Genomic DNA, 14,089 nt, shown 5'->3' with positions numbered 1-14,089 from the left:
GGGGTTGGTGCTCATCTCCATTTCTAAGCCGAAGAGCCGGCGTTGTCCGTAGACTCCTCCAAGGTCATGTGGAATGACTACATGGAGCGGCATTACCTTCCCGCCGGAGCAGTACCTATTGATGCACTCACATTTGCATGTTTTCGAACTTCTGGGTTGGCAGAAGCTGGGGCTAACAGTGGGGGCTCTCTCCGCTCCCCCAATTCAAACCTGTGGCCTTTCAGTCCAGAAGTTCAGCAGCTCAGCGCTTTAACATGCTGCGCCATCAGGGGATATTATTTCCTAAAGGTTGTGAATATACAATATTTCAGATTGGTTTTTTTTGTTTGTTGGAGGCAAGTATGAATGCTGCAATTAGGAAAAATGATTAGGATGTAATGGCCTTGCAGCTTTAAAGCCTGGCTGTTTCCTCCCTGAGTGAATTTTTTGTTGGGAGGTGTTAGCTGGCCCTGATTGTTTCCTGTCTGGAATTCCCTTGTTTTCAGAGTGGTGTTGTTTGCGATATTTTATGTGCTTCTACTGTCTGTGGCCCTGAAAACAGAGGATTTTCCAGACTTTGATGATGGGAATACTTTGTTGGGAGGTGTTAGCTGGCCCTGATTGTTTCCTGTCTGGAATTCCCTTGTTTTCAGAGTGGTGTTGTTTGCGATATTTTATGTGCTTCTACTGTCTGTGGCCCTGAGAAAACAGAGGATTTTCCAGACTTTGATGATTGGAATACTTTGTTGGGAGGTCTTAGCTGGCCCTGATTGTTTCCTGTGTGGAATTCCCCTGTTTATTTACTGTCCTGGTTTTAGAGATTATATTGTTCTGCATTATTCTATCCCAGTAATTATTTCATATTAAAGAAGAATCTCACTTATCCAACATTCGCTTATACAATGTTCTGGATTATCCAACGCAGTCTGCCTTTTCATAATCAATGTTTTTGTAGTCAGTGTTTTAAATTTATTGTGATATTTTAGTGGTAAATTTGTAAATACAGTACAGTAGAGTCTCACTTATCCAACATAAACGGGCCGGCAGAACGTTGGATAAGCGAATATGTTGGATAATGAGGAATTAAGGATAACCCTATTAAACATCAAATTAAGTTATGATTTTACAAATTAAACACCAAAACATCATGTTAGACAACAAATTTGTCAGAAAAAGTAGTTCAGTACACAGTAATGCTATATAGTAATTACTGTATTTATGAATTTAGCACCAAAATATCACGATATATTGAAAGCATTGACTACAAAAATGCGTTGGATAATCCAGAACATTGGATAAGCGAGTGTTGGATAAGTGAGACTGTTATGATTGAGCCTCATGGCTCTGTTACTGGCAGACGTGGGCGTAAGACTCCTCGAGAGTCAGATACTCTCGAGGAGCGAGAAAGAAAGAGACTGCGAGATATCTTTGCAGCACCATCTGACGAAGAGTCTTTTGAGGGGTTTACGGAGAGAATGGAGGAGGGGCTGGTTAGCTCGGAGGAGGATGAGATGGATTGGACTCGGGTGAGGGAGGAATTGGGTGCCACTGGCAATGATGGGATGGAAGATGAATGGGGACCTTCAGGATTAGACCCATGGACAAGCTGGAGGGATGGGACGGGATCCACAGCTGGGGATGCTGTGGGGCGTAGTCAGAGGTGTTCCAGCTCTGATGAGGAAAGTGATGAGGAAACGCCCGGGTTAAGGAGGGCAGCTGATAGTGATGAGGATTTGTAACTGGCATAAAATGAGGCTTGGGAGCAATTGCAAATTGCGTTGGGCAAGGTAATCTGGACGAACGCTTGGGATCTGTGTGGGACGCTTTCCTGAAGACTGGTGTGTTTTCGTGTGCTGATACGTAAGTTGTTTTGGAATTTGGGGTCAGACGGCGGGAGGAATTGTGTGGGCTTTTGTTTGTGCAAACTTGTGCTTAATCTCATTAGCTTTGACCTTCCGTCGTCTTCTTGACGGACGCCATCTCCTGCTTTGGATTTCGGACTGAACTGACCACGGCTTGACTTCCCCCTACTCGGACTTGGTGAAACTACAAACGTCTGCTTCTGGCTTGAACTACGGAAAGGAACTGGGTCTACTCTACTGCTTCAATCCTCGGCTGATCTGTGTGTATTGGAAATCTTGCCTGCTGTGTGGAGGAGTGACTCAAGTTACTCAAAGCACAGTGCTGGCAGCAGAGAGGAATCTGCTGCCAATTAATTGCATTCTTTTGAACACTTTGTTCCCCGGCTTCTGTTTTGTTTATCCCCAGGCTGAAGCAAGCTGCTTTGTTTTTACCCGGATTAAACTCCGGTTTAATCCGGTTTATCTTTTGAACGTTTTTTCCTTGCCCCTTTTTGCTTTTAAAGGCTAATACTGCCTGGCCCTTGTATTTTACGGGCATTTTGAGTTCTGTTATCCAATAAACTCTGTTATCTTTGATCTTGTGGCGTTCTGTCTTTGACAGAGACTCTACTGTAATTACTACATAGCATTACTGCGCATGGAACTACTTTTTCTGTCAACTTTGTTGTATAATATGATGTTTTGGTGCTTAATTTGTATAACGATTACCTAATTTAATGTTTAATTGGCTTTTCCTGAATCCCTTCTTATTATCCAACATATTCACTTATCCTGCCGGCCTGTTTACATTGGATAAGTGAGACTCTACTGTATATTTCTAATCTTATATTATCTGCTTAGAACTGGATTATATGAGGCTCCTTCTTCACAGCTGTATAAAATGCACACTGAAGTGGATTATATGGCAGTGTGGAGTCAAGATAATCCAGTGCAAAGCAGATAATATAAGATTATAAATGGGTTATATAGCTGTGTGGAAGGGCCTTGAGTCTACACTGCCATATAATCCAGTGCAAATCTGATAATCTGTGGAAGAAGCCTAAGTGAGGCCTAAATCTGCCTCTCCCCTAACTGAAACCTGGCTGTCCCTTGGTTGCTAGGCAACCAAGTGGGCAGAGATTAGCCCTCTAAACTGGCAGCAATTGGATAAAAAAAATTATTGCTCTCCCTCTAATTAGGACTTTATTTTTCTTTTCTTTTTGTTGTATCAACCTTGAGGCGTGGATGATGGGTTGTGTTGTCAAATTTTGAGGTTGGGGGGCCTGTACTTTTGTTGTTTTGTGAATTGCCGTGATGCCACCACTCTTTTATATATATATAGATTATGAGTACCTCTGGTAGCTTTTCAGACATTTTTATAAACTGCAAGAAATATGCAAGCTATTAAAAGATATAATTCTGCAAAACAGACTGCTATATAAGCTGCCAATTTAAGGCAACAACATAAACAATAAGTTACTTGTGTGCTCAAGTGAAGCATCTTTTTAATTTTGAGTAATGAAGATGTCAAGTCAAATGGTACTGTAGTTTAACTTAATTAGGTGTCCTATTTTTCCAGGCAGCCTTTCATTTCCCATTGAAAACTCAGCTTGTATGCATGGCAGCATGAGCAATTTTGTCTGTAATGAATACCTCTGGGACTGCACAAAGTATTCATTTGAATGCTATGCTGAAGACGGGCTTGAGTAACTAGTTTGGGCTTGTTGAGATGCCAGACATTGTGGGACTAACCAGATTAATCTATAGCATGCTATCATTATTGTTTCACTGGGTGAGAGGTCAATAGGTCAAGCTGTCTTTATAGCAGGAACCTCTGCCATGGGGAACAGGTTCATAGTGATTGCCTAATAAGTGGTCCAAAAGTATGTAATGCTCACAAATAGACTCAGTCAGCCATCTTACTGATGGGGGTTCATTCAGTATTTCCCATAGTTATTGTTTGCCTACGTACAACTATTGCTCTGGAAAGTTTCCTTGAATGAAACCTACATTTTATAACCTGAAAGCTATTTGTACAAGTGATTTTGTACAAGAATACAAAAGAGGCAATACTATATTTGAAATGACATTTTACACTAGATAGCCATTAATTATCCAAGGGTATGATGTTCCACTTCCAGCAAAGATGGAATGGACATTAGGAACAGGGAGAAATAGCTCCTACACTGCAACTGAGAGTTTATCGTCAGATGATTGATTTTCTGTTTGCCTTCCTTGTGAAAAACTAATAGCTTTTGTTATTTTTGTATTATTGACTAGTACAAAAACCAGCTCTTGTTGCAGCTGAAAAAAGTTGTTATAACATATAGACAACATACAGTGTTTTAAATTAATATATCTTTATAATGAGGTACAGCCTTTCACGACAAAAACAATGAATGATTGTGCTCTGAGGCTTTGATTCAACTATAGAGTGTAGGAAATATGCTATAATGTAAGCCATACATAATTATGGGAAAGACGCAGAGAAACAAAAGCTGTACCTCTTGGCCACAAAATCCACTGATCAACAAAATTACTAGAAGAGAAAACTAATAGGACAGGTACATGTGACATGGCTTTTGCTGCTTCAGCATTCTGTAGAACTCCCTCCCATCCTTTATCAGTTTCCAGCAGTTAGTGTTGTTTTTCATGGTCTTCAAACCTAAAAACTAGAAGTTTCTGCTCTGGTTGTTTTATCTGTCATGGGTTTTTAAACCTATTTTTATGAAGTTGTTTTGATCTGATTTAAAATGTTTGTGTATTTAATGTTTTAAACTGGTGCTTTTTAGGGCGCTTCCCGTCATGGGTCAAAAAATCCCAGAACCTGGCAGCAGGTCCATGAACAGACCTGTCAATCCCAGGCTATGGTCCTCACTGTCCCCATATCCTTCCTCTGTAGCAGATCAAGATGGAGGGCAGACGAGGAACATCCAGCAGATGTTTTTGCACTGGACTGTATATGCGCACATGTGAATATCTTAATATAAACACCAACAGATTTGCATGTGCGCATATGTGATCCAGTGCATAACAGGGATTTTTTTAAAAAAAAAAAAACTTCCATCGGATCTCTCTTTTTCCCAGTTCTTGATTCAACCTCTGTTTAAGATTATAAAGTATAAAATAAAGTTTCAGAGAGTTCTAATTGCTCTCCATTTGTGCTTCCTTTGAACCACCAGTGTGTCCATTTGATAGCTGTTTCGGGCTTTTTAAAAGCACACGCATGCTGGGGGGGGGGGGGAGAAAAAAAGCATGCATATGACTGCAGAGATATAGTCATGCAAAGTTTCACTTTTTCAGGCAGAACTGGGTTTTAAGCATACCTTTTTAACATGTGTTTTTTTAGCTCTTAACCTGATCCCTCTCGTACTTTAGCTAAACATTGTTTAGCCACTGCACCCCCTTTTTAACCTGGTTACTTCCGGAATTTATAGCATGTGTAGAAGGGCCCTAAGGTTCAAGCAATTTCCTCAGCTAATGTTTCAAGAGCCACTGGTTACAACTCACTTTCTTTATCTGAAACTAAATATGTATGCAACTAGCACTAGCCTGGGTTGACTAAATATGTGAAATCAAGGGATCCCAGCCAGATATAAATAAATAAGCAAATATCTATAGCTGTATTAGAGGAGAGACTGTAGGGAGACTAAGAAAATTTCAGCAAGGGCTTTGCCACTGCCTTCTTCTAAGGTTGACAGAATATGTCTTTTCCATGGTCATCTGGTGATTTTCCACAGCTGAAAGGAGAGCTCCAGAAATCCTAGTCTAACATTCAAACCACTAGTTCTTTAGCAATAGTTATATCTTTCTGTTTGCATATAGCAAATCCAGGTATTTAGGGATTTCTTTTGAAAATGGACAAGTAGAGCGCTATTACTGGTGTGTTCTCCTAGATGGGTTATCTTATTCTGTAAACATTAACATTTGATCAAGATTACTTTCTAGAAGATGCTAGAATGTGAATAGACTTCCACATTGGAAGTGGTATGTTCTGCGATGTGCCCTATCACCATCTCAGACAGTAGATGTTATCAAGAGATTAGATATGATAATGGTAGGAAGACATTGATTTTAAAAGTATCTGGTGTGTGCTATAAGGTCCATGCTATTTTAAAATATCATCACCCTAATTTTTAATTATAAATGGAAATGTTGTATATTGGTATGAAATAATGAAAATGTGGATGGATAAAATGTTTTAAGATGTGCCTGGAATACTGAAGATTACTCTACGTTTTGTCACCAAGGATACAATATTTACATATATAAAATATACACAAGCCTACCAGCATCAGAAAGTCTTTGGGGACATGCTAAAAGAATATCATTAATTTTTATGGTATAGTTATCTTCTGGCTCATTTCCAAGAATGGCTTTCTGTAGAAATCATTTCAAGTCTAGAATTATGCTGTTTGCTTGCAGCAACATCACAAGAACAGTAGTGAGCCATATGTTGCTACTTAGCAACTTAGTACATAAGTCCCAAAGCAAGTACCGATTTGAAAATTGAACAGAAATGATAATTGTCAAGTGATGCTGTGAGGCAAGTTGTTTTGGATTACCAAGCTATGCAGATGTTTGATGTTCTACTTTTCATGAGTGACAGATGAGTTTTTATTTATGTTAGCCTAGAGGTAATAAATTGATTTTAAAAGCCTTAAAATAAGAGACAACAGTGCCTCCCTGCATACAAACAGATTCTTACAAACATAGGGAATTTGAGTTTGGCATTTGTAGCACATTCATCTTATTTTTCATTCTGAAAGTTAAATTCACAAGAAGCAATATGTATATTTTTCATCTGTAGGCCTTTTTCTTTCTTGTCATATTGAATAGATAATAGATAATAGTAGAACCTGACTACTAAAATATAATTATTCTATATATTGACCTTTGACCTTAGCAGCTAATAATAATAATAATAATAATAATAATAATAATACAATTTTTACCCACCTTTCCTCACAGCTCGAGGTGGGGTACAACATAAATAAAAACACATAAAGACATACACCAAACACAGGGTACAAAATCAACCTATAGTAGTAATAGAAGGTACATTCGAAATTTATGATTCAGAGTTGACCAGGTAGGTCTGCTGGATCAGATATGTCTTCAATTCTGTTTTAGATTCTGACAGCTTATTTGTTTATTTTGTTGTCAGAGATCTTCTGACAGGTAATTCCAAAGTCTTAGGGTGGCTGATGAAAAGGTTCTCTGGATGACGACTACCAGTCAGGTTCTGGCCGGTTGGAGTAAGCATCCCACAGAGGATCACAGTGTCCTAAAGGGCCATGGACTGTACAGAAGAAGGTGATTCTATAGGTCAGGGGTTCTCAACCTGTGGGTCCCTAGATGTTTTGGCCTTCAAATCCCAGAAATCCTAAGAGCTAGTAAACTGGCTGAGATTTCTGGGAGTTGTAGGCCAAAACACCTGGAAACTAAATGGCAACCAGTTGAGTGACATTAATATGGGTGTAATATACTCACTCCTAGATGTTCCTTTAATCAGTCTGGCTGCCATATTTTGAACTAATTGGTGTTTCCAAACTTGATACAAAGGGAGCCCAATACAAAGAGCATTGCAGAAGCCAAGCCTTGAGGTTACCACCATGTGCACTGTCATATTTTTAAAGCAAATAGGACCATTTTAGTGTGCTTTTAAGAATGATCTCTCCAGTGCTGTGCTTATGTGCAGAAGTTGAGTTAAACATGCAACCTTCTTTTTCACTTACATTTTAAAAATCCAAAGGAAATGATTTAAATATATGGCACTGTGTATAGCATATCATCATAAGGAAAATGGCTCTGTTGGAAAATGTAGAGGTAGATTCTTTGTTCAAAACTATTTAAGACAGACATAACGATTCTCTGAAAGGTAGCAGCTGCTCTGTAACAGCAGTCATTCAGACAGTTTGTAGTTCTACAGTTTCAAGCAAATTCAATTAGCCCTTGTGCTTCAAAGCCCTCAAGGCATGAACAAGATGATGCCTGGTTGCTTTAATCTAAAAGTACTGCTAAACCTGTCAAGACTGTTTTTTGGATACAGAGGTTAAAAAAGAATATTTCCCCTGCCCTCTCCCACCCCACAACTTTTAATCAAACATTGTTACTCAAAGCTACCTACAGAACCTAGCCAAGCTAGTTCAATCATACAGGTTTATTCTTCAAAAAGGCATTCTTAAAATGAAATTTGTAGAAGGCTAGGAAATAATCTGCAGAGAACATTCTCCAAAGATGGCTTTTATTTAAAAAAATGATTTACATTGGTGAATAAGATTAAGATTAATTAAGTAGTTTTTTATATTAACTTTTAAATTGAAAGTTAAATTGATAGATGTGGCAGTAGAACACCTTAATCATCATGTCTGCGTCTACAAGTTTCAGTAAATCCAAACTGCAGCAGGTGGTAATCTGTCCATGATAAGGTCCCTTACATTTGTTCTATCTAACCCTGAAGACTAGATCAAGAACGTGACCTGAAATGTAACTATAGCATTTGGGAAAAACCCATGGCTGTCAGGATCAACATGAAGTCTTAAACTGCTCATGACATTTAAATATGGTTGTTTACATTCTCTGCTGATAAGACTCAGAGGACTCCAGCCAACAACACAGTCAGGTTGGTGGTAAACCAACAGAATCCTTAAGAGCACCATTGTTAGATAGACATAGGGGACATCTACACTGCATAATTAAAGCAGTGTGATACTACTTTAAGTGCCATGGTTTGATGCTACGGAGTCCTGGGAGTTGTCGTTTAGTAAGACACCAGTACTATTTGGCAAGGAAGGCTAAAAACCTCAAAACTGCAACACCCAAGGTTCCATAGCATTAGTCGCTGCACTTAAAGAGGTGTCAAACTACATTAATTCTACAGTGTAGATGCACCCCTAGTCAAACTCATGAGACTGCAGGCTGGGACACTTAATGACAGGGTTGTGTTCATATTAAAGAACATCCTCTTGCCTCATGCCTTTGTACAGAAAACGCAAGGGATAGAGGGAGAAATCTGCCCTCTTTCTCCAGCTTCATCTAATCAGGTATCTATAATAAAAGACAAATTTCATCAAGTCCTAGAAAGTCCACCACCTCGCAATTCCACAACTTCAAAGAGCTCTTCCCACTAGTTCTTCCTAAAATTTAACAAGAATCTCCTTGGGTTTTCTTATACTTCTCTGTTTTGTATTTGCTTCTTTTCATTGTTAATTTATCATCTGTTCTGAATTGTAACCCTGAAGGCTGAAACAGGGCTTGTGGTGAGCTGGGAAGTATTTAAATAATAAAATTATCTTTCAGATAACAATTCTCTCCCTCACCTTAGTCTCCCCTGCCCCAAATGAACCAATTCTTCAGCATAAACAGGCTTGAAAGTGATAAGTAAACAATCGGTGGCACCTGTGGGTTTTAATGATTACCTTGTCTAGAGTCAGATAAACAAATAGTATGCACCTGTAAAGACTATTTCCTAAAGGTAAAACAACTGCTTGGGAATGATCATGCTGGCAAAACAGCTGCTTGCATTCTGGAGAGCAAACAAGGTAGTATCTCCAACAACTGCCAACTCTGGTGTTTTATCAGTGCTATCTCATTAGCTGGAAACAAGGCTTAAATGCTTTGTTTATAAATTATGATTATTTCTGATTGCAGCAGTTACTGATAGTGCCACTCATTTGCAATGCAACTCTCTGAATTTGTTTAATTACAATTTGAAACAAGGCAGAGAAGATTAATTAACCCACCTGGCTGGCTGGCACATACTCCTGGCTCGGCTCTGTCATACTCATATACATGTTTTCACCGTCAAACTGCAAATTAAAAAAAAAGTCATTTTTAAACAAAAGCAGCAACTTTTAATATTTATAGTATCAAGTAACAAAAGAATATCCATAAAACATAATCTGGAATGGAAGATGGACGACTGTGCTTATGCATCTCACCATTCATGTTCCTGTTGTCATCCTTATTGACCCAAGATGGCAATGATTAGAAGTAATTAGTGCTCTAGTAATTACAGCAAGCAATGAATGGTTTCCTTTCATCTGCAATCTGTTTTAAAACAAAATGACTCATTTTGTGCAGCATATATTCATATCACTGTTAGACGCAATGATGTAGTAAGTGAACTGATCTTTTTTTTTGACAAGAAGAGGTGACTAATGGAATATAGATTGTGTGCTCAATCTAATTTTCATTTCTAACCACAGTTGTTGTACTTCTGTGCCTTCAAAGTCAACTCCAACTTATAGAGAACCCATCACAGGATTTCATTGCACAGATTTATTCAGAGGTTTGCCACAGCACCCTTCTTAGACTAAGAAAATGCATGAGTGGGATCCCTATCTTAGGGTGGATTTACACTGACTCGCAATCACAGTGCTGATTTGGTATGGTATATGCCAGATGGGCCCTGGGCTGGGTTACACAGGCACCCACCCCCTGGCCACTGGAGGTGAGAGGAAATCCCAATTCTCCAGCAGTGATGAAACTGGTTCAGTGGCACTGGATGACCACCCTTACCATCCCCTTCCATTCTATTTTGCAGTGGTCTCCTGTGATATCAGCCAAGGTGATGGGGCTATGAGGGAGGGGGAGGGGATGAATAACCCTTTCCTCTCTCGCTCCCTTTCTTGATCATGTTGCTGCCCCAGCCAACGTCACTGCAGATGACAGCTGACCAGAAAAACCCATGTAGTATCTGGAGATGCAGAGAATGGGGGAAGAACATGAGTCTGGGAAACATGAGATGGCAGTAAAAACAGCTGCAGCTGGTTCTGTCTTGGAACCAGCCAAACCTTTTACATGGGCCAAAACTCAGGGAACACACAATTAAGGTGGCCTTGCCCTGCTTTATCCCGGGACAGCTCTTTGTGGCATTTGGCCACCATGGAGCTGATCTGGAGCCTTTTCCCATTAAGTGGTCAGCACAGCTGTGCCCTCAGTTTCAACATTCAAACCTTTAGGTTACATTGGCTTAGCCAAAAAAGACTTGCTGAAATAGTAGAACTTCTTAATTCAGTAGGTCCATTGATATATTAGGTGTATACTGTGACTTTATTTAGCCTTGAGGTGAACAAATCAAGAACTACCTTAATTAAACACCCTATTAAAATATAAGTATTGTATGTTTGAGAAGGCAAATGTATTAGTAGCTAAACCAAGATGGTCAAATAAATCAATCTGCTATCATAATTAAAAATACAATTCCAGCAAAATAATATCATTCATAACTTTTCCTCTCCTATATACAAATTGGTGACCATAACTTAATGGCATAAAGCTAGATAACAATAATAACTATAGTGTGAAATCAATACCAAATAGGCAAAGAAATTGAAACCATATAATGCAACCAAGAGATCCAAAAGACTTGAATAAATTATGTATCTCACAAGGGTATGTGGATTGCTCCATGGCTATCTCTCAATAAAATCTCTATTGGAGATTGTTGTTCAGAACCATGGTAAATTGTATATAAAAAAGACTTGCTTAAATGAATTGTTTGGGTTTAGATGATACTTAGCAGGATCCTGACCAAGGAAGTCATTAAATATTATTCTTTGTAAAGTATACTTTAAAAATCCCCTTGCTATATCTTCTAACTTTCCTGACTCTATTCTGGCATTAGCTGAGATTTTTAAGGTTGTGGACGGGAAGATTTCTGCCTGGGATCTAGATGTGGTTCACAAGTGTTCACCATGAGGACTGCAAACCTCTGTTATTTCCAAGATGTTGCCAATCAAATAACTGGAAGTCAGTTAAAGCATGTAACTGTTAAAGCTTGCATTGAACTGAGCTGGGAACCTGTTGCATACAACTGAGATATAATGTGCAGGAAGGCCTGCACTTCCGATTAGATATGCAAATCCCGGGAGTGGCATGAGCGCCCGCTGTTAGCCCCAGCTCCTGCCAACCTAGCAGTTCGTAAACATGCAAATGTGGGTAGATCAATAGGTACCGCTCCGGCGGGAAGGTAACGGCGCTCCATGCAGTCATGCCAGCCACATGACCTTGGAAGTGTCTATGGACAACGCCAGCTCTTCGGCTTAGAAATGGAGATGAGCACCAACCCCCAGAGTCGGTCACGACTGGACTTAATGTCAGGGGAAACCTTTACCTTACCTTAACCTATGCTTAGCATGCTAGGAATGCTAGGATACCTTGTTTGTTCCCCAGGAACTGAGATTCATGCCAGTGCAGATATGCACAAAGGTGATTTGTATGTTTCTGTAAACTACTGAAATTCATAAATTTGCATCTGAGTTCATTCAATTTTTGCTCATACCATCTTTGTTCTCAGTTGTGCCCTGCAACACATATCCTTACCCCTGCCCAGTACTGGTTCTTAGTTTTGAGGGCTCAGCTAAAACAACAACACTTCTTTCCTCAAATTCGTATCTGTGTGTTCTAATAATCTAACCCTGACAGCCAAATTAAATGCGATTTCTACTAGACAGGCAGCCATGTTTGTTTCTTCACATGAATATAACATAAAATAGAAGGGGACTAAATACTAAAATTGTGGCTTTGAAATTTATCTTAACTGTAATTAGTTTATTATTTTATTAATTTATTTACAACAATTCTACCCCGCCCTTCTCACCCTAGGGGACACAGGGCGGATTACAACAACTGGCAAAATTCAATGCCAAACAATCAATAAAAAACAGCAACACATCTAAAATAATTTACAATTATCCATAAAATACAATAATCAAGCTTAAAACATATAGCTACAATTAAAGTTACTTTACAACCCTGAACTCATCCAATCATGACCGATTTATGACACAAGGTCAAGTTTGGTTAGTACTGTACTTTGATAGAGGACTACCAGGTAAAACCAGGGATTACCAGCTGGGGCTAGGAGAGTAATGACTTGCCCCAAACCCTGGACATTGCCAGTGTTAGCTAGACAGTATAAAGTTGCTTTCCATATTACAAGCAAGCACCCAAGTACTTTGCTGCTTTATTGCTGTCTCAACCTTCACAAGAGATTGGTTGCTTGCAGGAATCATTATAATCACTTGAGAAGAGATAAGATCATAAAGAGCAGAAGAAAATACCAGGGCCCTTAAGTCTGGACTTATATAGAGTTTTTTAGTTTGTTTTTTAAAAAACAATGGAGAATGGGCTTTATCTAGATTATTTTGGCCTATGCTGTGAGAAATGCCAAATTGAAATGACAAACACTTCTGTTGTCACATCCCGAAAGCTAGGTCTTTTCCTTGATTTTTGTTAAGTAACCACAATTCTCCTGCTATTTCATCAAGTGTGTCAACTGATACATAACCAAAAAATGCCAAATTTTTGAAATAGGTCTGTAGAAATAATCTTTCTATTTGCTATCACAAGCATTACCATGAGAATTAATGTATCTGGAAAAATATTTATCACCTGCTTCATTTTGAGGATGCTCCTGATTTGGAAGCCGGGTGTTACTTGATATGCAAGTTAGGACAGAAGAGATAGTTTGCAAACTATTATGCTTTCGGTTCAGTTGTGTTCCTTCCAAAGTTAATATGACAAAAAACTTAATTAAAAAATTAAATTTCACAGTGGCAGTGAGAAAGACAGCTGGGACGATGTGCTGAGTCATTTCACCATACCTCATCAAGCACCCTCCATGAGGTTTCATTTGAAGCAGCTGAGATGGCAGTCTTTGAATGCATAAATCATATCCAAAATGACATTTTAATCAGGCCAATTGCTCTCAAAACATTGAAAGCCAGTTAGACATTGAGCATTTTTCCTCTAGCATTATATTTTGCTTTTAAATAAGAGATCAAGTACTATTGACTGATAGTCACATGAAGAAAGATGTTGCTATCTGAAGTTGCTTGATTTGTCTTAATTGCTCCACTCCAAATCTGCTTTTAGAAGTACAAAGCATTCTCATTATTTTTTCATAGCACGGTTAGCTGTATTATAAAAGTGGAATGCTGTGAATTACACTCTGCTGCTAAATTACTATTTTTTATTTTTGTACATCTGGTAATAGTTACGTCATAGGTGACTATAATGTAACACTAAGAATGAAGAAGTTATGAAGACATTAGAGATCAGATTATGATCAGCCACGATTTGATTCTAAAACCCTTTGAAAAATAGGGTTTCAAAAAACCATTCTTTATTTTAATCCAGTTAATATTAGCTATATTAACTGTGCAATTCCCACAAACATATACCTAGAAAGAACCCCTACTGGATTTTGTGGAACCTACCATATATTCATGTATAAGTCGACTCACATATAAGTCGAGGGC

The 14,089-nt window shown here is 38.7% G+C and overlaps 1 protein-coding gene across 4 annotated transcripts in view; it reads right to left on the bottom strand.

Moving 5' to 3' along the window:
• The window catches only part of tox (thymocyte selection associated high mobility group box), a 275,955-nt gene that overhangs the window by 122,981 nt on the left and 138,885 nt on the right, over nucleotides 1-14,089 (bottom strand). For all 4 annotated transcript variants that reach the window (XM_008108489.3, XM_008108490.3, XM_062980345.1 and 1 more), the window contains exon 2: nucleotides 9,566-9,631. In XM_008108489.3, the coding sequence (XP_008106696.1) occupies nucleotides 9,566-9,631 (66 nt within the window). The remainder of the gene's footprint in view (nucleotides 1-9,565; nucleotides 9,632-14,089) is intronic.

Source organism: Anolis carolinensis, chromosome 4 (assembly GCF_035594765.1).
Source record: "Anolis carolinensis isolate JA03-04 chromosome 4, rAnoCar3.1.pri, whole genome shotgun sequence".
NCBI lineage: Eukaryota > Metazoa > Chordata > Lepidosauria > Squamata > Dactyloidae > Anolis > Anolis carolinensis.
This window is presented reverse-complemented; position numbering and strand designations above follow the sequence as displayed.